At 31.0% G+C, this 24,952-nt stretch overlaps 1 protein-coding gene across 3 annotated transcripts in view; it reads left to right on the top strand.

Moving 5' to 3' along the window:
* Positions 1–22,297, top strand: part of LOC142318792 (esterase FE4-like) — a 46,095-nt gene extending 23,798 nt beyond the window's left edge. For all 3 annotated transcript variants that reach the window (XM_075355274.1, XM_075355275.1, XM_075355276.1), the window contains exons 8-11: positions 4,992–5,164; positions 11,753–11,912; positions 15,609–15,747; positions 21,881–22,297. In XM_075355274.1, coding sequence (XP_075211389.1) covers positions 4,992–5,164; positions 11,753–11,912; positions 15,609–15,747; positions 21,881–22,052 — 644 coding nt within the window. In that variant the 3' untranslated portion in view covers positions 22,053–22,297. The remainder of the gene's footprint in view (positions 1–4,991; positions 5,165–11,752; positions 11,913–15,608; positions 15,748–21,880) is intronic.
* The last annotated feature ends 2,655 nt before the right edge of the window (positions 22,298–24,952 follow it).

Raw genomic sequence — 24,952 nt, 5'->3', positions numbered from 1 at the left:
CGATTCAGCTGGAAGTGTTGTGTCGTCTGTGTAATGGAGATTATTGATGTTGCAACCTCCAATTTTGACTCTTATCTTAGATTCTTCCATGTTTAACTTCTGCATAATGGGGACACACCCAGGCCATGAAGTATTGAACAAGCAACTGGGGAAGGGCATCAGTTTTCCAGCATGCTCATTTGGGCATTTATAACATGGGTGGGAGAAACCCTCCTGGGCATCCAGTCACTGATGAAACCCATGGAGAACGTGGAGACCTGAGCCAAAAAAAAATCAAAAGGATTGCAACATGGAATGTACGCAGAATGTCACAAGGAAAATTAGACATTATGAAATCAGAAATGACCCGATTTAATGCCAGTCTATTTGGTGTGAATGAATTACTCTGAACAGAAAATGGTCATTCTACCTCTAATGACTTCACTGTCTACTATTCTGGTCATGACAGCATCAAAAGAAATGGTGTGGTCTTCATCGTGGATGAGCTTACAGCTTGTGCTGTGTAAAGTTTTATAATAGTTAACGACCAAATTATGACCATTCTAATGTGGGGGAAGCCGATGAACACAACTACTGAACAAGTTTATGCCACAGCTGCCAACAAGGATGAAGTTGAAGATTTTTATGTGGAAGTACATGAAACACTGAAACAGGTGCCTAAAAAGGACATGATACATTATTGGGGATTTTAATGCCAAAGTTGGAACCAACGACATCTGTGGCAGGCAGGTTTGGGTTAGGCGTATACCCAAATGGATTGGGTATAGGCCTATACCCACCCATTTGGATATAGGCTCGTGTAAATAACATGTGTGTGTGAATGTAATTAGATCTAGAGGTGATAGAGAGAATATTTGCAGTTAAGTTCCATTCTAAGGTTGTGCATGAGTGATTTGTATTTGTTACAACTTTTTATTGTTTGGCTAATTTAGGTATAATTTGATTGCTTACACTGATAAAAAAATTTAGTTAAATCAAGAAATCGTTTTATTAGTGTACACCTTCCCTAAAATTCTCCTACACTCCCCAGGGGGGCACACCCTCAGATTGAAAACTCATGTTTTAAAGAAATATGAGAAAGTATAAATTGTAAAAAAAAAATTACTCATATTGTAATGGATATCAATAATAAGGCAGGAAATTGTTATTAAACCTGAAATTAAATTCTGAACAGAACTCTATTATATTAGAAATATTGATGAAAAATGAATCAATGATGTTAGGGCTCTGTTTTTTTGCAACCACAACAAATACAGAATGGAAAACACTTCGCTAGAAGAAATATTATTTTTCCAAACTCTTCAGACAACCACAAAATCTGAGGATGTTTTTCCTGCTCTGTGTAACTTTTTAACAGCTAATATTCTTTGGAAGAATGTTGTTGGAATATGCACTGATGAGGCACAAGCCATGCTAGGATGCCATTCAGCATAAATGTAAACTATTTCATATTCTTCAACTTTCAGAACTGATATAATGTACTACTGGAAGACGTTATGGTTCTTATAGTCGTATCTAATCTTTGAAATGATTTGTGACTCAGTTTAGATTGAACGAAGAGGAATCACATCCCTTTTATTTTTAATATTTATTGTGATTTTTTCTATTAATATTTAATGTTGTCAATAAAACTTTTGAGTTAATTGATTCATAAAAAAGATAATTATAAAATTAGATTTTCAGAGTTTTAATGTTTTGTTATCAGGTATAATTTCTCTTATATGTAAGTATTTTTATTATTGATCTCTCATGCAAGATTAATTCATCTACTGTATTGTCTAACTGTGTTAGAGAGTTCACTTAGCTCAGACTGTGAGGAGGAAAGAGGAATGCTTTGTCGTAAGAATACTTGACTTATTTATAACGCAGATATCAGAAAAATATATCAGTTATATTAACTCATTTTTACAGCACATTAGTATAATTTGTGATTCTTCTTAATTTGGACAAACTGTTATACTTATATTGTATAATCTATGTCTTTGCTAACATAAATTAAAAAATTAATATTAACAATATATTAAAAATTTATTAAATCCCATATCAAATTTAATTTTTTTAGTTTAAAAAATAAAACAAAAATTGATCAGCTAACTGATAACATTTTGAGGAAGTCAAATTTTTTATATTGATAAATAAAATAGAATATGTAACAGATAATAAATGCAGTTATGAAGATTTGTGTCGGGCTGTATATTTAACTAACGCTTTTACTAAGGAAAAAAACAGAGATACTGTATATTGACAAAACTACTAAATGACTTATGATATTATTTAAAAATAAAAAAAGAAGGCTGAAAAAGGTACAAAAAGGAATCTTGTCAAACAGTTATTGATTTTAGAATTAGTTTAGGATTTTGGTGGGTTAAAGATTATAACTGATTATTTCTAGTGTATTTTTTAAAAATTATTTTAACTTTTCTCTATTATTTTCTACCTAATGAATAGTGAGGATGTATTTATTAATTTTTAAAATGCTATTTTTGTAAAGTCATGAGTGTTAGCAGTTAATTCTATTGCCTGTGTGATTGTAGTTAAATGTTAGTAGCATTAATTGAAACTGAGAATGCTCTCAGCAATTTTAATTTCACTGAATTATGGGGAGTAAATATTTAACATGTCTTTGGCAGTACCTTTTACTAGTTCTCCCCATCCTTTTATTTTCAGGATGCTTCCTCTTGTCTGAATCTTCAGCATCTTTTCGTTATTTATTTTTACTTCTTCCTTATTTTATTCTTGTTAGAGCTTTAAACCTTTTCCTGTAACATTAGTTCCTTCACTTTTTCCCATGATTTTTCTCTATAGATATTTCCTACATAGTATATGATCTAAAAAGAATTGTTTTTTATTATCCTCATTAGGTTTCTCTATTCTCATCTTCCTTTTATTAACATTCTGCAAGTCCAGTTTACTTTCTCCATGATTTTCTGCTTTAATTTTTCATTTAAAAAAAATGTGTATATGTCATTTAATTGGCGAACAAGGAAGTCATGTGATGTCCACATCAGATTTTCTCAAGTTGTAAAAGTGCAATAGAAGAAAGGTAAGCCTTTCTTCTGTTTTATTCTCTCTTTTATAAGGGATTTCTTTTCTAAATGAGTTACATGTTATTTGTTCTCTTGGCCCTTCCAATTCAAGTCCTAGTAACATGTTTAACTTGTGTATTTAATGTAAAATTTTTTTATGTATTTTTTGACAACTCTATTTTATCACAGGAGGCAGCTCCTGTGAGGTATTAGGTTGTATCAGTTGCAACCGTCTGCATAATTATTGCATTGCGTATGACACTAATTTATTTGTGTGCTTCATTGCTAAAATTGGATAATTTAGGTAATTTTTTATTGTGAGTTGTTTTATTCATCTTTGGTAATCATTTTGGCTGTAATTTGGTAAAATATGTCAAATTTCTGGTCAGAGGATGGTAGTGAAAAACATTATAAGCTTGTTATAAATGTTATAAGCTGCAAACAAGAGAAATATATTATATGTGGAGGCTAAAGACCAATTTTTATTTTTATTTATATCTTAATTATATGATTGGTATAGACTGTTTGCATACAGTTATTGACTGGAAGGCCTCACTCCCAAAAAACTCTATTCTATGTTAAAATTAATCAATGGATGATGCTTTTATGTGGTGAAAATCCATAATAAAAATTGGGGGAAAAAAAAAAAATATATATATATAATGTTATTTTCATTTTCCAATTTTTTTCTTATTTTGTGTTAAAACTAATATAGTACTGTATGGCTCTGATGTATAAAATTCATGCCCTGTAGAGCTGTTTAACATTTAGTATGTGCTGATGACTTATCTTTTTTTACTACTTTTTGAATAATACTGTTCTACTGAACTCTAGAATCTATGCAAATTATTACTAAACCTGTAACATAAAATGTCATCAACATATTTTTTACAATAACCATAACTTTAATATTAAATATTTTGAATCGCACATTATATATAAAATATGTTCATTTTTCATTGTAAAATGTAACTCGCAACTTTAAATTTTTGTATCTTACCCCAGTAAAAAGATTAAACTTTCAGGGCTTAATAACCTTGTATTGAGGTTCATCATTGTTAATAATGGTATTTTAATGTCTCTGGAAGGGGATAAAAGAACATTTTTTTTATCTGGTAATACCTCTAGAAATTCTTTAACTGGAAAAAAATTATAGTTTTATTCCTTTCTCCTCACTATACAAAACAATCCAACAAATCAATCAATCAATCAGACAAGGATTCACTTTAGATTGGACCCTTTTAAAATGAATTTTAATTAGCTAGAATTCGTTAAAAGAATAATCCAGTGGTTTTAAGATGTGTAGATTTCAAATATTTTTGGATTGTCAAAATATCTTTTACAGATAAAAAAGTTATCACAATTTTTTAAACAAGTGTATTTGGTAAAATAATGATTATTATTTTGGAATTTTAAAACCCTTAGTGTAGGGAATTTGAGAAAATAAAAATTTTCTAAGCATAGATTTCTACGTTCGCTGAAATCTGAGCAGCAGATTTCAATGGTAGAAATATTAAAAAAATCTGAAATGATCATGCTGCCAGTTAACTCAGAATATGATGATTTTCTTTGGAATGACCCGTTTTGGAACCATTTAGTTATATTGAACTGTGTTAGATCAGAAAGGGAAGGGGCCTTCCTCTTTAAACGAAGACCACTGATCCCACTCAAAGGCATTAAAAGTCAAAGATAAATTTAAAAAAAAGAAAAAACTTACCTCTACCACAGTTATTTATCAGAAACTTATTTCATTACATGGTTAATTGTGTTATAATTTCAGTGACTTATTGTATGTATGGAGATCTTTTATGGCCTGTGTAAAAGTTTGTAAAATTGTTGTTTAAAATTTTGTTTATTGTAAAATTTTGGGATTCCCCAATTACTGAAGGATATTCTGTTATAGATTTAGAAAAATAGAGATTATTTATTAACTAATTATTGAACATTTTTTCATTTTATTGACAGAAAATGCTAATTTATTTTCAAAATTGGAAAAAATCAACAATGACCCTCGAGCATTTGTTCCACATGATTTGTGCAGTGAATCCGATCATTTTTATAACATTGTAAAAAATGTGAAAAAATTTTATTTTAATGATCTTCCATTAACAGCAGACAAGATATCCGATTATATTGATGTAAGTATTTGATATCTATTATGTATTATTATTTTTATATTCATATTCAACACATACATTCACACATATGTATAGTGCATGCGCCATATGCATACATATACACACATATATGTTTATGTGTATATCATAGAGTTTGTTAGAACTTTGTCAGTAAGAGGCGATGAAGTCAACAAAATACGTTTACAGTACTAAACATGACTTAACCTAACAGTGAAATGAAAATAGGAAAAAAAATAAGCGTTAATATTATATTTCAGTTCAGTTAGATTAGTAATAAAGAATACTTTCAAAAAAATACCTTGAATTTTGTTAGACAACTTTTTTACCCGATTTGATAAACTGCAGGACTTGAATATGTCATTTTATTCATTTTGTAATATACCTTTATGAATCATGCCGCTAGATAGCAGTATTGATAGTATTAGGTAGCGTACAAAAACTTGATAATGTACTTGAATTTAAAAGAAAATACACTACAGCTTGTTTTAATAGTAAATACTGTTATGCAAATGAAAGTACTGAAGATGAAGCAGTTTTTTAATTCCCATCACTTCTTTAAAAAAATAAAAGTATTAGTTTACAAGAGATTAATTCTAGTTTTATTAAAAAAGGAATAAATAAAACAGAAATAAATTTGATTGGTAAAATCAAATTTAAAGATAAAAATCAAGGGTTACACTTAAATAATAATAAGTACAATATCACATCATGGATTTTTGATACATAAAGATCATTATACCAGTTTTAATAAAAAAGGAAAAAATATGGTTTGAAGTGTATGATATGACTATCAACAAAAAAAAATTGCAGTGAAATTCAATTTGTTTATTCTAAGGCAATACATTTTAATAATAACGAATAATGATAACGATCAGTAATTCATAAAAAAAGTAAAAGAATAATACAATAAAATGCAGTGATATCCAAAAAAATTACAATGAAATTGTAAACCATTTGGTGAGAGTCTCGCAGATATCATTTCTTCTGCACAAAAAAACAAAAATTTCTGTAATATAAATAAAACTGATTTTAACAAAACGATACTGATATCAAAAAAGGTAAGACAGTACAATTCTATTATCAAAATATGTTATTAATTTAGAATTAAAAAAAAAAATACATGTTAAATATATGTAATAGACAATAGGTATACAATCTATATAAATAAAAATGTAAATGTTCATTTGTTTAAAATCTTGAATCTTCAAAAGTTCTTTACTGATGGCTTTGAAATTTTGACTCGTGTTACATTCGAATACGTGCGTGTTTTTATATAACTACTATTTATATACCTAAGGTGTCACCCCTGTGACAGGTAAAAACATGCTTTTTTTTAAAAACAGTGCTATCTGTTGGACATAAAAGCAACACACGCTATACTAAATATTTTATGATTCCATTTCATTGTTTCTGATATGTGTGTTTGCTATACTCTAAAAAACTACTGGACCAATTTATACACAGGGAAAAAGGGAGAAAGGGGAAAACAAGGAAAAGGAAAACAGGAAAAGAAAATGGAAAGGGGAAAGGAGAAAGGAGAAAAAGAAAAAGGAAGAGGGAAAAGGGAACAAGAGAAATATAAATGGGGTAATGAAAGGGGGAAATGGGAGAAAGGGAATATGATAAAAATGAAAATGGGAATAATGAAAGGGTAACAGGGAAAAAGGAGAAAGGGTAAAACGAAAGGTTAAATTTTGTGAAGTTTCGTAATGTTCATTTTGTTAATATTTTATAAAACTTTCAATTGTGTTCATTTAATCTATATATATATATATATATTCACTCAAATCTAGCAATAGCAAAGCATTGTCAGGTCTGCTAATAATAGATAATAAACAATGTTTAAGCGTTACATATAATAAGCAAAAAAAAAAAAAAATTGTTACAAAACTCTTACCGGCTTGATTTCATTTATATGTAATACATATCACATTTACAGAGATAATACAATTCTTATGATTATTCGTTGTTTAATAAATAAAATCAGGCCAGTAAGAGTTTTGTAACAATTTTTTTTTTTTTTTTTGCTTATTGTATGGAATGTTAAAACTTTGTTTATTATCTATTATTGTATATCTATTGCCTATTACATATATTTAACATTTTTTTTTTTTTAAATTCTAAATTAATAATAGATTTTGATAATAGACATGTAGTGTCTTACCTTTTTTGAGATTAGTATCATTTTGTTAAAAACAGTTTTATTTATATTACAGAAATTTTTGTTTTTTGAGCAGAAGAAATGATATCTGCGAGACTCTTACCATACGGTTTACAATTTCATTATAATTTTTTTTGGATATATATATAATGTTTTGAAAATTCAAATACTTCATCAACATATTGACCACTGTGCTAATTAAATTCATAAAACAACTTAACCACCAAACACAGTAACAGAAAAACCTAAAAAAAAACTAAAACTAATAGTTGATTTTTGTGGGATTCCACATAATCAATCAGTAAACAATTCTATAATTACTTCAACAAATAACAAAAAAAAGAATTTCTTTTTTGTTACTGATGATGCGGGATCCTGTGAGAGTCTAGTATTGGTTTCAGTTCTTTTTTTTTTAAGTTTTTCTGTTACTGTGTTTGGTGGTTAATTGTTTTTTTGAATAAATATATATATATATATATATATATAAATTTGAATAAATAAACTACCTAGTACAGAATATTGAGATAAGACAATCCTACCTTAATTTTTCATTAAAGTACTTTTGTTGGATCTGCATCCCCTGTCATGATTGTAATAATTCCGTTTTCTCTGGTGCCATTCTCTGTAGTTATTCCTAGCTTGAAAAATTTATATCATTCATGATCTATCTTATATAATCCATCCTATCCCTTCTTTTGTCGTTTTTTTCTTTTCAAACATCCTCCCAATAATTGCCTTCAATAAAAAATTAAATGATGGAATGTATTTGTTTTAGACCTGTAGCCCACTTCAAGGTGTTTTTGTGGACCACGAACTCATAATAGTTTAGAAAACTGAAATCTGTTTAAATAGCTTTATTGATATTAGATAAGATTACAAATGGATTACCTTATTTTTCTACACAGTTTCTTCAACAGAAATACATTTACTCCATCGGATAGGTAGCTTCCTGACCCCCTCATCAAAAAAAAAACAATGGGGCTGCCCCAACAACCAATTGCACAAATAGTGCTTGACTTGCGGCAGTGCCGCACTATTCAAATTTTACTCCTTCTAAAGTTTCTTTCAGCAAACCAAACATGCAGAAATCACATGGTGAAAAGTCTGCAGTGTATGGTGGGTGTTACAAGAGGTCTCCAGTGCATTTTAGTGAGTTTCATGAGTCTGAGCTACTGTATGCTGCCTGTTGTTGAATGATTTATTTTGTCGCAGATCATAATATGATTCAAAGATGTCTCTCCTTCTTCTTCCTCAAGGCGATTCAGAAGCTGCTACCGATGTCTTTCTGGACATTTCTCTGTGCCTCAGGAGAAGATGTGGAACCCATCTTGCTTACACTTTGCTGCATCCAAAAGTGTCTGGCAACATTGTGTGCACACTTCTAATGCAATTTCAGTGACGGTTATATGGTGGTCACCTTCCACAAGGTCACGAATGGTCTGAATGCTGTCATGTGTGGCTACTTCAAACTTTTTTGGTCCAATGAAACAATTGATTTTATTACAGGGTAGTATCTCCGAACTGTGCCTGGAGTCAAGTCAAAGTTTTAGAGGATTGATGCTGTAGTTGCTGAGAAATCAATTTATAATTCATTGCGCAACAGAGAATGGTACCTGTTTCTCAGATATTCTGTGGAAACAATACCTACAGGCGTGACTGGCTGGTTGCTCCCCTGCACACATATCCAACTACTACCTGCAGCACCCCACCATATTCATTGCTTTTTCTTAGTCAGCGGAAAAAAAATTCCAGTTTATTTTGAATGACACTTGTCTAAAAATTTATAAAATATTTGTTTATATATATAATAAATGCAAAATAATTAAAATATAAAATGTTGGATATCAATTGTACTTAATTTAATTTATTAGTTGTTGAATTTGTAACAGGTAAACAACAGTGAAATGCCACAGAACTGAGTTTAATGATGATACATAAATTGTTAAAGAATTTCCTAGGCGTATCACAGTTTTCTTCTCAAATAAAACTTTTAACAACCTAAAGTTTTAAGTAAACAATATAACTGTTAATTAATAATTTATTGAAGAGTGCACAATTCAGAATACACTTTACTACTTCTAGATAGTTCATAACCAGAGTTGGATTCATAAGTTAATTTTCTTAACAGAAAAAAAAAAATACATATGAGGTGCTACCCAAAAGTTCAGGGAATTTGAATTTCATGCGGAAACCATTGCTGGTACGACCTGCTGCCGCTAGATGTGGCTAACAGTACTGTTTGTGAATCAGTGTTCCAACAGCTGTGACGGTGAGAGGCTGCATTGTTGACTTTCATGCGGTTGTGTAACATTGTGTTTTACTGCTTCAGCAAAGTTCTAAATGGTAGATTTTAAAGAGCAAGGAACCTGCATCAAATTTTGCTTCATGCTTAAAAAAACTGGTGCAGAAACCCATCACATGCTTGTGGAAGCATTTAGTGACAATGCTATGAGTAAAAGTAAAACATTTTTGTGGTACAAACGATTCAAAGATGGGATGGATGAACGACAATCCACGATGTTTGTGAAATTGTACAAATGTCATATGGGTCCGTGCAATGCATCTTGTCGGACAATTTGAACATGAGACGCATAGCTGCAAAATTCGTACTGAGACTGTTGAACAGCGACCAGAAACAAAATTGCATAGCTGTCTGTAGTGAATTGAAAAATTCAGCAAGAGATGACCCTAACTTCATCTCCAACATCATAACCAGTGATATGACATGGTTGTACGGGTATGACCCTGAAACTAAGCAGCAGTTGTCGCAGTGGAAGTCGCCATGTTTACCGCAGCCAAAAAAAGCACGCCAAGTTTGCAGCAATGTGAAGTCCATGATGATTGTTTTTTCAACATCAAAGGCATTATCCATAAGGAATTTGTTCCTCTTGGTCAAACTGTCAATGGGATGTTCTATTGTGAAGTTTTGAAGCAGTTACGTGAAAGCATTAGGCGCAAACGTTCAGATCTATGGGGTAACAACAGCTGGGTTCTACACTATGACAACACGCCCGTGCACACATCGCTAGCTGTTTGGAATTTCTTGGCTTCTAAAAAGATGGCAGTGATTCCCCATACACCCTATTCGCCTGACCTTGCCCCGAAAATAAAATTTCGATTGAAAGGCCGTCGTTTTAACACAATTGAGGAGATTCAGGAAGAAATGCAGAACATGCTTTGAACACTTATACCTGCAGAATTCCAGGGATGCATGGAATCATGGGAAAAATACTGGGATCACTGTCTCAATGCCCAAGGGGATTATTTGAAGGAGACAGTGAAAATTATAAGTTATGGTAAGCTATTTTTATGGTAAAATTCCCCGAACTTTTGGGTAGCACCTCGTGTATATATATATATATATAAAACATCTGGTTTTATTTATATATAGCTGTTCTACCAAGGTTAAATTCCTCTTATTCTGATCCAGTAAAAGTTAGAAAAAAAATTTTAATGTTTGAATATTAGATCTCATAGCAAAATGTGAAGCTGAGTATTGGTGATTGGGCAGAAATGCATTGATTGTGAAGGTGCATTGATTGAATTCAAGACTGGGGCATATAAAAAAAATCCATTCTACAGAGTGGCACTGTGTTGGATGACCATATCAGCAAGGATATGGTTATAGGAGATCCAGAAAGCATTAATAGTTGGGGAGCTTGCAAAAGATGACTAGAGAAATGTGTTGGTAATTGCAGAAGCAGATAAATTTTTAGTCCTTGTGCTTTTAAGTTAGTCTTAGTAAGTGTAATTTTACATCATAACTGGTATTATTTTATCTATTAAGTTTCCATTGGGGTCCATCTAAGCAGTTTATATTATTTAGTTGGACTCTTCGTACAGCCACACAATTTTGGAGATGGGAGAGAGATTTTCATAAGGAAACCTGATCCTGTTTTCAAATTTCTTTTTAGTATCTGCAGAAAAGCAATATTTGCTAATGTATTTGAGCTCCTCAGTGTGAAATCATTGCTCACAATGTACCATTTCTGTTCTGGGAATATTCTGCTCCCAAATTTCCATGGAATTGTGAGTGGTATGGAACCAATCTGTACACTAGCTACATCAGGTAGCAAGTACTTGGAGGGACCCTGAGATACTCATTTGAGTGATGTTGTTTGTGTTGTTTTGTGGTTAATCATCCGTTCCTCAATTTCCACTCATTTTCGTTAGCCTTCATCACTTCCTTTCCTGTGTGCATTTTTGTTTAATGCTCCTTGGTACTGTGCTAAGAGAAGATGAGGACCTTCTGAAATACTACAACATAGGTTCTTATGGGATTACCTTGATGTTTTGAAATACTGCAACATTGATTCTTAAGGGATTACTTTTTGCATACCATTCTTTGGTGATTTTTTTGTGTATCATCTTTTATTTTTTATATTCTTTTGGTGCTAAAATATGTTTATTTTATTGTTTAATTGCAGTTATCTACTGATCTTGAATTTACCATAGGCATACATAAAACATTGAAGTATTTGTCAGTGAAATCTAATATTCCAGTATATGTATATTTGTTTTCATTTGAAGGTGAATTAGGATTCTTGAAAAGCTTCATTAGAATGACAATTAGTGGCCTACCTAAAGGTACTTTATAATTTTTTTATGTTATCTTTTTAATTTTTACTTTTTTTCCATTTCTTCAAGGAATGAGATAATTTTAGATAATTGGCACATCTTTCTTTAGTTTGTTTCTTGCTTTTGTTGATATTCAATTTCACATGATCTTTTCCATATGAAGGGGGTTTATTTCTGTAAATATAACAACTTATTATCTCTGTTTATTTGTTTTTGATGTAATAATGACAATATAACTGTCTATTTACATTGTGTCATATTACAATATTTACCTGCAGTTAAATAAATAATCTTATTATTAATTAATAATATTACAACCTGAGATAACATTACATGAAGAATCCTGTTGGCTCTCAAAGAAAATATTTAAATTATAAAAACAACTTTTAACAAAGATTTTAATTTGCTTTAAAAATTTGTAAATTTCTGAGTTTTATTTAGTTAGGAACCTTAAATATATTTTTGAAACTTATTTTGGTGAGTCATAAAAAGCTAACCTGTAACTTTTCAGTTCATCTTATATCATTTCTACTATACATATAGTATTTATGAACTTTGCTGGATAACTACACATCATAGTTAAAAAAGTACAAAATACAACCTCAAGTTAAATGTGGAAGATAGGAATAAAATTTTGAAATTTCCTAAATAGCTTACATGAAAAGGTTGTGAGATTTGTGAAAATTATTTTTTTCTGAGGTAGAAAACATAGAATTAGATTCCCTCTAAAAAAATACTGCATAAGAGCAATGAACCAATTTAGGTATGGTATACTTACAAAACTAGATGTCATGTAATTTTTAAGTCTTATAATTTTCAGAATCAGCATTGATGCAGTATTTAACTTTTTAATTTAACTGAGAATATGGCTCTTCCATGAAAATCCAGCACCAACTGTAATACCAAGACAATTAAAATTCTGTGCTAGAATAATTTCTTGTTGTCTAGAAAATTTCAAAGCTTTATAATTAATATAACCATTTATGTGGCAATGAAAAAGATTGTTTTTGATGTATTTTTCTTGTTTGCTCTAAATCATTTAGTATCATTTTTTACAATAGTTTTCCATTATTTGGCAGATTGTAGAAAAAAGAGAAGTGATCCCAGAATCTATTGTGGGATGCCTCTCCTTGCACACCTAATCTCTCAATAAAATTTTTAATTTTTACAAATCACCAAAAAAAGTTATTTTATTAAAAAGCTGCTTTATTTTAATTTTTTAAATCTACATATACTGTAATAACAAGTGTACAGCAAGAAAGGTTGATTTACCAGGTTGAAAACCAAATAATTTCATTGCAGTCTTTAGAGAAATTGCAACTGAACAGTCATTTGATGAACTGTGTTTATCAAGACTGCACTGAGTGTTGTGCCAGCTTTCCTAAAATTTTTGAAAAAGAAGTGTAAAAATAAATATGTGTTTATCATCTCTTGTTTTAAACCCCTTTTGTAAAGAGGTTAGAAATTTTGAAAGATGCTAGACATAGATCCTTTCTAAAACATAAATAAAAGTGCTTTTTTTATTAGTATACCTAAAAAATTGTTTTATCATTTTACAAGAAAGAATAGCATATTGTTCTTTTAAATAACTAATGGCTTTGAACAGATCATTTGATGAGAATTCCTAAAAATTATCTGCATCAAATTTTAATTCTGTTTGAGTTGACCAATAATGCATTAAAGTCTTCTGCAGTTAAATCTTCTCCTGTTAACCTAAGTATCATCATAAAAAAAAATCCTGATTATATCTGCAATCAACCATTAAGATCCTAATGGCTGACCATCTAGAAGAACTAATTACAAGCCAGGCTTTAATCTCCTCATTAACAAGGTTTCATGTAGCCTTGTATCATTCACTCTTTGATGAATTTAAGACTCTTTTACATATTCTGCTTTAATAACTAGAAATCAGACTTTACGTCAACAAGAGTTGCACAAATTTTTGCTTGAAAAGATTAGGAAATATTTTAATAAAGTATCTTACTTGTCAACGCACAATTTGTTCACCTCAGGGACACTATTGATTAAATTCATATATTTTTTTTAAATATTTTAAATTACTTTTGAAAAGTTTTTGCTTTTACTAAAGGAAAAATTCAATTAATGTCAACTAACATTCATTTTGAAAATTATAGAATTTTTTATTAGTCAAGCCCTCCAGTCTTAACAAAACCTGCCACAACAAAACAGACCCAAACTTTACCACTATCTCGAAAAGATTTACACAATTTTATTGAATTAAAAAAATTAGTAGGTAGTTTGTCAATTTATTCAATTAATATAAATCATAAGAGAAGCAGCTACCTCAGAGTACATTTATTTTTTTATGGAAATTCAATATTATTTTGGACATAGACAGCTGTTCTTCTTTCTCTGCCATACCTTGTAATATTTGCTTTCTGTATTGTCTAAAAAAGAATTTCCAACAACAGTGATACTGTTTTCCTTATTTACTAAATAGTTTTGAATAGCTAATGGTAGCCACCATTAGTTAATTTATTACTGTACAAGTCTTACAAGAAATCAGAGGTGTTTCCTCCTTATGGCCACCATTGATCACAGGACACTGCTCCACTGAGTAATATATCTTTTATCCAGGATCAATCATTTCTTTGAAAGGACTATCTCTAGTAAACTTTCTGGAACAGCTAAGAGGTAGACACTTGTCATATGATCTGCAACTAACCAAGCGAATCAATTGATCCATTCAGCTCAAGAAATACCCAAGTGACATTTTTAGCATACATGATTATCAATTATGGTTCTAAAACTTGTAGACTCTTTATTTGTATTCTTGTTACAAATCAACAGGATGGTATAGAAAAAAGCTGATAACACAGTTGTAGGGCTTTCCCGGCACATGGTTGTTTTCTGATGCACTGCTTACACACACATACACAAACAACTTAATTAAAAATATTTTTCATTCTATTTAAATATAATATTTTTTGTTTATTTAATTCAATGATTTAACTAAAGTGCACATGCATGCCGTATTTCATTCTCGTGGGTGTGGCGGTAATAGCGACCACTTTAAATACATTTTACACTAAATATTATTCATTTATTTAATTCTACCGCTCACCTGTGAGTCACAACATAACAAATGACTACAGCAGTTGTATGTCAGTGCTTCTTCTGGTGAGAGTGAGTGCTAATGAAGTACTAATTAGTACTGCTTCTATCTAATTTATTTAGAGCATTTTTTATAGTGGGGATGTGATTTTGCAAAATTTTCTGGAAATATTAATTTTTAATTGTTAACAAATGTGCCTAAGAAAAACAAACCTTAATTAAGCGAAATCTCGAGATACTGAGGGTGACCTTGTTCTACAACCCCACCCTCTTTACCTTTTAAGTTGAAAATTTAATGGTATCAACGTCTCATATAAAGAAGTAATCTGACCAAGTTTGGTTCAAATTGGTCAAGTAGTTCTGGAGATATAAGGTAATTTAGAGGGCGACACTGAACATAAACATGTATATATGAACATCCAGAAAATTTCCATCCGGTTTTTGGGTTCCTTATGAGTCAAAATGTAAAGATCTGGTGAAAACCGTATATGCCCAAATTGGACCAATTACAATACTTTCCCTTCTAAAGCTATAGGTCTGCTATAGTGCTAGGGAAAGTAAAAATAAATAAAACCTACATAACTGCATTACTATGTTTAATTTTAATTGAAAGCTTTGATATGTTTGTAGGTGTTTGTCATGCTGATGATATTGGATACTTGTTTCACAATAGTTTGATTTCAAAGGAACTATCAGTTGCAATTACTAGTCCTGAAATTAAAGTAGTGGATAATTTTTGTACTTTCTGGACAAATTTTGCCAAATATGGGTAAGTTATTTAATTTAAATAGATTATTTTTTTTTATTATTAATCTGTAAGTTACATTTCTAGCTGTTGTCAAAATTACATGATTGCTGATGTATCATTTAGTATTTTCTTAACATGGATTTGCCCTTGTTTTCTTTTAAATTTAACTGTGTTTTCAGCTGTCTGTCCTGTAATCTGCTCATTTCTTTAATTACCAATAGGAAATTGTTATATACAATAGAACCCAAATTATTCATTGCCTTTGGAGCCTTGGGAGGGGGATGAAAAAACAGGGAAAATGATAAATTACAGAACTCCTGAACATAAACATACACACATGTGTGTGCGCACACACACATACACACAGAGTTATTTTATGTTTGAAGAAAAAACAAATGAATATTACTTTCTTTTTGCGTGTTATAGGGCTATAATTTTTTCATTATAAGTGTTACTATAACCTATACTCATTTATTATAATTTCTTTTTCATTTTGTTATGAATGAGACACTGAAAGAAATTACTAATGAAGCCTAAATATTGCAGAATTAAATTTCTACAGAATTCCATGATATTTATTTAAAAGAACACAAAATAAAAGTCTTCAAAAAGCAATTCAAAAAATATAAAATTACTGCAAACATGTTGAAAAGAAAATGGGAAACTTACGAAACTAAAAATTTATGAGAATGTTAAAACAGTAAAAGACATCATAAATTTAATGTACAATTACCATTAAAGAGTCAAAACTCCAGCTTTGATTTCAGGTAAGTCAACTGAAAAAAGTTAGTCGTGCAAGGTTTGGATTGTACAAAAGGTGCTCTTTCGTACAAAACCTCCGACAATATGTTTTGTTGGGCAAAACTTTGGGCAGTTAGTTGGCAACGTGAGGATATGCATTATCATGATGTAGACTTGGTTGTAACTCAAGGCGTTTTCATTAGATGTGTTTGTCGAGGCTCTTCAGAAGTACATATAATCCTGGCCAATAAATTTTTTATGCAGAGGCACTTCTTGTTACACACTACAATGGAATAGGTATAACACATGTTTGCTAATTACGATCTTGTTATGTTAGTCATGATCTCATTCACTGTGATGGCTGAAGTACCCATAACTCCTTCCTTGTTTTCTAAAGATGATATGCCTGAAACTATTTAATCCACTGAAAGTGCTTAATTGTAAAAAAACCTGTTTGTTGTAAGCATGCTAAAAACATTTTGTTTGCTTCCATGTGTCCATTTGCAGATGAATGCAAAATTTCAAAGCCACAAACTCCTCATCATGAACCATTTACATTTTCCATTTGTGAGTACCAACCACTTGAATATTGCTGCTGGTTCTAGCTATCAGATGCACGCACATCCAACAAGAGCAGTACTTTTCAATATAGCTTTTATCATTGCTTTATGTTTACTACATGATACAAAATAAATGCATTCTCACTTTGACTAGCCATCATATTATTAACTATATTAGTTCAGTGTTTTTGTTTTTTGTACAATCTGCTGAGCATCTCAATTGCTTGTTCACCATATTTTCTACACTAAGTCATACTCATCATCTGTGGTTTGTTCAATAAATATCTTTTTGTTTTGAACATAACAAGCATCACCTTCTCAAATCTACTCTTAACTCTGCGGGCGGGGATGTTTTATGGCTGTAAGCAGAAGATATTTTCAAAAAAAAAAGTTAATGCAAAAACTATTTAAAGTAACTTAAAACATGCATTCATGCATAAAAACAACATATACATTGATACATTGTGTTTTTGCTGAATTCTGCCACCAATCTGGTTAAGGAACATTGTTTAATTATCTTGCAAGAAAATGGAACAAGTCTCACTGAGGGCACTAGAATTTGGAAACTACAGGTGATGATTTTGGTTATGTTTTACATGAGCTCTTTTCATGTAAAAGATACTGAATAATAATATTAACAGTAGTAATATTGATGGTAATATAAAAACAGCAATTTTAAAGAAGTAGTGCACTTAGGCAGGGAATAGTATAATATGGTTTTATTATAATATTAATATAAATATTTTTATTCATATTCTTCTGAATTTTTATATCAAAAATTTTGTTTGAATTCAAACGAAGCAAGCCGAAAATGAAGTATTGGAAGAAATAGTTTGTAAACAAATTAGTTAAAAATGAGCGAAAAACGCAAAAAAAAAAATGCATGCGTCTTGTTACATACGCATGGTCATTGAACTCATCTGATAACTGAAGTAAAATAGTCCCCAATCACACTGTATCAGAAATTTCCATCTCAAAATGATTGAAAGAATATCTCCTGCCATCTCACGGAATTTATATGTAACTACATGAAGATAAATAGGCGTGACATTCAGAGAACCATATATGGTTTTTCACTCGCGAAGGGTTAAGTTTTCATGTGAAATTTATAAATTTTACTTACATTCTAACAAATTTCTCTTGGACGAGCAATTGTATTCTTGCATCATAAGTGCTTTTCTGGTAAAATTCACTCTCTAAGATGACTTTTAAATTAAATGCACTACTCATATTAAACTTGTAAACAATATTAGCCTGCAAAAGTTTATGGAATGTCATCAGTGAAAGAATTAGAAATTTTAAAACTTAAGACTAAATGAATTAGAAGTCTGTGTTTATTTTGATATATGGATATGATTTAAAACCATACATACACACATATATGGGTGGTGAATTGTAGGTTATGTTGAATATCTCTTACAAAGAAACTCTGGGAAGTACATAGAACACAGAACTTTAAATTTAATATCTTGTGCTGCAAATGTATTTGGTCTGAAAACTCTCTGGTAGTCTAGGCAGCTTGATAAGAAAGGAGAAGAAAAGTAACAACTTAAAAAAAAAGGGATTATTTGTTTACTAATAAATATAGAAAGTAATAAGTAAAGAATAAGATGTATTTGCCATGTAATAAGATAATATGTAATAAGAGGTATTTGCCATGATTGTTTGAAGAAAACATTTGATAAAATGAAATTTGAAAAGTTGATGTTCATTTTGAAAAAGAAAATATATTAGAAAGAGAATTTGTTTATATCTGAATAAGAATGAAAGGACAAAGAGAAGTAGCATTGGAAGAGTAATAAAAAACAGGTTCACAAGCACTGCTTAATATACATAGAAGAAATTACCAGAAAATTTGTAAGTGGAAGTGTAGGAGTAGGTTAAAGGGGCAAGTACAAAAGAGGACATTAGATTTCCTATGACAGCAAGATTAGATCTGGTGGTGCAAGTTGAAAAAGTATGAGTGTTAAAATAAGAAGTAAAAAATTGGGAATGGAGATTGATATAAAGAAGTATAATTAATTGTAGACACAAAAGGAATAAGAATGGGCCATGATCGAAAAGGGAAAAAATGATGATATTGATTCATTTTTATGAGTGATAGTTTTATTTTATTGAAATGAGACAAATTTAAACTTAATGGATTTTTCAAAACTTTTTTATTTACTGTCCCCCATCATTCTTACTGACTTCGGGTTTTGGTATGAAAGAAACATATTTTCGTTAACAAGCAGCAATTCATCATTATCATAATATAACTAATGACAGAAAATAAATTTCATAATTTATTTGGAAACAAAACAATCTTATTAAAAAGAAGAATTATAATTGAAAAAAAAAACTTAACGTTAAATAAACATGTACATTAATAATGAATTTTATAAATTAATAATTTATTGATCTGCATTCATTACATTATTTATAATTAACTATATCAATTGTTCTTATTTATTTGCATGGAAGTAAGTCAGTAGTACAAAGAAAATAATCAAAAAATTATCTTTGTTTTTCTTTAAACAGTATAGATTACAATAAAAAGGTAACCTAATCTACTGCTATGTTGTAAGATGATGGGCTGAGAGGGTTTTTTAATTTTTTCTGTTCATCTTTTATGTTTATGTTCTATGTTAATTTCATAACATGTGCCTGTGTTAAGATATGAGTCTGTTTTTGACTATATTTAGAATATCTAGACTGTTAATGTTGGTGTAAATATAATTTGTGTTTATTAGGTTTGGTTAATGTCAACTATGCCTTGTTGGAGTGATTTAATGTGTTCAAGTACAATGAAGTACCTTGCGTAAACCTTTTTGGAGTTAGAACAATTTAGTATGAATTTTTCAACTATATTTTGGTCTGTATATGACTGTTTTTGTCCATAAAACTATGTTGTAATTAGTTTAAAACTGTGAGTTGTTCTAAATGTTTGTTTTTATATGTTAGTGTGTTACTTTTTGATCTGTTTATCCTTGCTTTTGTAAATTTTTTTTCTGTTAATGATATACAGTTCTGCTTGCCAAATTTTATATTATTGAATTCTTTTATTTGATCTGTGGATGATGACATTTAAGTGTTAAAATCTATAAACTGGACTAAATACATCTCTATGAGATATGTGGTATATCTGACATTATAAATAGAAAAAGCATCCACAGTGTTGATTCGTTGACAAAAAATTGAGATTCAGGGCAGTATAAGGAATGAGGAGATGGTGAAGGAAGATGAAAATATTTTGAAGTGCTGATTATAAAGCAAAAAAAAGGAATGAAATAATGGACAAAATACAATAGAAATGATTCTGGTAAATGCTTTGGAACAAATAGTTAAAGATAATGGAAGTAGAGGATGTCTGCTAACAGTTAAAATAAGATTGCTGGAACATGTACAATAATATGGGTTAAGAGGACAAAAACATAGATATCTGCCTAATAGTAGAATGCTATGTGATTACAATATTTTATGTATATATAGGTGTATAAATATGAAACTGTAATTTTTTTATAGAAAATACACGTTTATTGTATGAAAATGATAAAAAATATTTCATTTGAAATATTGTCCATTGCTAGCAATATATTTTTCCCATCTTTCTGACAATTTATAAATACCACGCCAAAAACTCTGCTTCAAAAAACTGCTTTTTTGAGGCAAACCAGTCATCGAGCCATTTTCGTACATTTTCATAATAAGTGAAAAGCTGCTTATCAAGTGCGTGTCCCATCGGTGCAAATAAATAGTAGTTGGATGGAGCCAAGTCTGTTGAGTAAGCTTCATGCGAAAGTATTTCCCAACTGAATGCCTCAATCATTTCCTTGACCGGTTTTGCTATGTGTGATTGTGCATTATCATGAAGCAAAATCACTTTGTGTTGCCTTTTTTTGATAGTGGTCATTTTTCACGCAATGCTTGATTCAAATCGATCATTTGTTGTTGGTAGCATTCACTGTTAATGGTTTTGTTGGGTTTTAGCAGCTCATAATAGATCACACCCTTCTGATCCCACCAAACACAAAGCATTGTCTTCTCTCTAGCAATTTGGCCTTGAAATCAATGTTGATAGTTCGCCTGGAATTAACCATGATCTTTTATGCTTAGGATTTTCTAAATATATCCACTTTTCATCACCTGTCACAATTCGATGTAAAAATGACTTTCTTTTATACCTGGCGAAGCAGCATTTCACAAGTGGTGTTTCTGTTTTCTTGCTGTCTTTCATTCAGTTCATATGGAACCCATTTTTTCCATCTTCTATATCTTTCCCATTGCTTTGAAACATATGGAGACGGCTTCTCGTGTTACATTTAATTGAATTGTGAGTTGTTGTGTTTGAGCATCATCCTTATCCAACAATGTTTGCACTTTGCTGTGTTCAAACATTTTGGGTGGTTTTCCACGTTTGTTTTGAATTTTTCTTTTTAGACCACTCAAAGGACTGATTTACCAAGATCATATGCTCACTGTAAAATTTCGACAAGCATTTGATGTGATTTTGCAGCAGTTTTCTTTAAATGGTAACAGAAGATCAATGCTGTCTGCAAATCATAGTTTGCAGGTAATTCTGTAACGAGCAGAAAAAACAAAACTAAAAAAAATAGATACAAGTCTTCTACAAAACTCGACAAACTATGCTGTAATATTGCTATGAGTTGAAAGCTTTCTTTGTCAGCTGTCAAAGAAAGAAAATGGTACCAATGATATGGTTTGACAGTAACTACATTGACAGCTAGGACCATCTATGGGCAGATTCCGGTTTCATATATACACACACACTTAATTATCTCCAATAATCAAATCTAGTGAACAATATTGTTTTTTTTTAACATATGTTTAATCTAAAAATTTGTTGTTTACAGGGATCCAAATGATAAGAAATTTGAAGTACAATGGAAACCAAGTAATATACAGTCACCTCATTACCTTGATATTGGAGAAACATTGAAGCTAGTTAGTACTACTTTGATGCCTAACAGAACTAAGTTTTGGGAAAATATCTATGCATCAGTGAATTTAACAAATAAGCTATAAAATTATTTAGTATTATTATTATGGTATTATCAAGTTTAGGAATTATTAATGCTCATAAGTATAAAAATGTGTATACTGCAGTGTATTTAAATGATATTTTATCATTAAAAAAATACTGCTTTACTATTACAATTTTGGCAGTTTCTTGGTTATTTGGTTTTAAAATATGCAATAGAAAGTTGTATTTTAAAGTGAAATTGTGTATTTTATAAGTTTTATAATAGAATAAATGTGGAAATACTTAAGTTTATTCTTTTTTATTGATTAATCCAGTTTTATTTTAACTAATCAATTTACAAATAATTTCTTAAAATATTAATAAAGAATAAAGTAATCTTTTTAAGAATCATAATGAATGCCAAGTAAATAAATTCTCCCAAAATTACAAATTCTTGAATTTGAACGTTTTTACATTTTGGTTTTTTATACTTTCATGATTGAAATTTTAGAGTGCTAAGTAGATCCAGGTTTATATTATCCATTTATATTATAGTATCCATTTTGTATTATGGAAACTTCAACAATTTAATTAACTTCAATTAATTTAGTTTTAAATAATTAAAGATTTGTTTCATTTATATAAAAAATTGTAGTGATACTGTTGTACAACAGTAGTAGTTAGACTGTGTTGGAGAGGTGAAGATAATAATGAAGAGCTAGTCATCAGTTGGAGGTTAATAGTTCTAAGCTTGACTATTTCAATTTTAATGGTACTTTATGCTATTCCTGGTCACTATACTCATTTTAGATTTTAATAAGCACATCCTGGCCTGGTGTACTAAAAGTGTAACAAGTTGCAGATACACTCATTGTGTACTTACACCTGGTAAAGACAAAGCATGCTCCTCAGACTACCACCCTATATCCTTGACAAGCATTTTATGCAAAGTGATGGAAAGAACAGTGAACCACAGGCTTGCATGGTATTTAGCGAAACATCTCCAGAACAGTGTGGTTTACACCAAGGACAATCTTCCACTGACGATCTGGCTTCACTGTAAACAGTTACCCAAAACCATTTTATGCTGTGCCAGCTCCATGTTGCTATCTTCTTTGACATCAGGAGGGCGTGTGACACAGCCTGGTAATGTGGTGTCCTAAACACCCTTAAAAATGAGTAGTCACGGGCAATATGCTTGCCTTTATTAGGGGTTTCTTAAATAACAGAACTTTCCGTGTTCATGTTGGAGATTCTGTGTTGAGTAATGTCACCTTAGAGAATGGAGTGCCTCCAGGAAGTGTATTAATTGCCACCTTGTTTGGTATAGCCATCAACAGTATTACTAAATGGGTGCAGCCACCTGTTTCATGATCTTCATTTGTTTGGTGATTTTGTTATATATACGAGGGTGAATCAAATATAAACAGTAATTTTTTTAAATAAATTTATTGATTAATAATATACACAATTCATACCTTCATCATTTCTCCATATAGTCCTGCATGATCTACTCACTTTTACCAAGAATTTTGAAGCTTGAATACTACTTGTTCATAAACAGGTTGAGGACGAGTCGTCAACCAATTGCGTATGCACTCTTTTATGTCTTCATTGCTTTCAAATCATTCCCCTCCAAGCAGTTCGTTCAAGGGTGCAAACAAAATAAGTCACAGGGGGACAAATCTGGATTGCTGGGAGGGAGGTCGAGGGTTTCCCAGTGCATTTTTTCTAATTTATCCCTTGTCAAAATCGTGGTGTATGGCCTGGCGTTGTCATGTAGAAGGATGCCATCTCTGATGACCATACCCCTACTTTTGTTTTGGTAGATGGCTTTTGCTGACTGTAGAAGCTGGCAGTAGTAAGCCGCATTCACTGTTCATTGATTGTGGAGAAGATCAATGACTAAAACTCCCCCGAGTCAAACAAAATCATTGCAAGAACTTTTCCGGCTGATGGGTTTTGGCCTTTACTGGGCAGCCCTCATCCTTCCTTACTCAACTTTTTGATTTCAGAGTCTAATCATGGACCCATGTCTCATCAGATGTGACAATGTGCCTCAAAAAATGTTCCCTTCTTGTCGAAATCGATTCAGCAAGTCTCTCACAGATCTCCAACCTGACCTATTTTTGATTTTTGGTCAACAACCTCTGAACCCATCGAGCACTAAGTTTTCTAAAGCCAAAGCCGTTTTCATCAATCCATTATCAGTGATAATGGATTAACCACTCCCATAGCTGATAACTTCTGGCAAGATTTCTTCAACAGTGAACTGGCAATCACCTTTGATAAGCTCTTGAACAGCACAGACGTTGTCAGCTGTGAGACTTGACCTTATGTGTTGATCATGACTTTCATTTTCTACACTTTCTCGTCCTACTTTAAATTGTCTGGCCCATTCATAAACCCGGTTTTGGGACAGTGTAGCATCCCCAAACTGTACCTTTAAATGAGTTAAAATTTCCACAGGTTTAATGTCTTCATTAGTTAAAAATTTTATGATTATATGTTATGCAACAGACGACAGAACCTCTTGCTTACTCATGGCTGTACTGACGACAGAACAGAATGGAGGAGCTAACCAAGCTGGTTCCCTCTTTCTAGCCCACTGAATATTAACCATCCACCTTTGCCATCCAGCCTGGAACTGCTTGCTGCATAGAATAGCAAAATTACTGTTTAAATTTACCCTCGCATCAAATCCTGTTCAACAGTCACAGCTGAAAAACTACTATACGTTGCCTTCAAGCTTGGTCCAGAGCTTCACTTTCACACCTGGGAAAACAAAATGGTGTAGTCTTTTCTCGTATGCGTGATCCTTTTATCCCACAAGTATTTTTCAATGGAAAGCCAGTCGCTACCTCTTCTGATGTTAAATTTTTAGGTTTACTTATTGATAGCTATCTTACAAGGGTCACACAGATGAAACAGTAAGAGCAAGATATTTAAAAGTTCTAGATAT

Source organism: Lycorma delicatula, chromosome 2, assembly GCF_047948215.1.
Source record: "Lycorma delicatula isolate Av1 chromosome 2, ASM4794821v1, whole genome shotgun sequence".
Taxonomy (NCBI): domain Eukaryota; kingdom Metazoa; phylum Arthropoda; class Insecta; order Hemiptera; family Fulgoridae; genus Lycorma; species Lycorma delicatula.
This window is presented reverse-complemented; position numbering and strand designations above follow the sequence as displayed.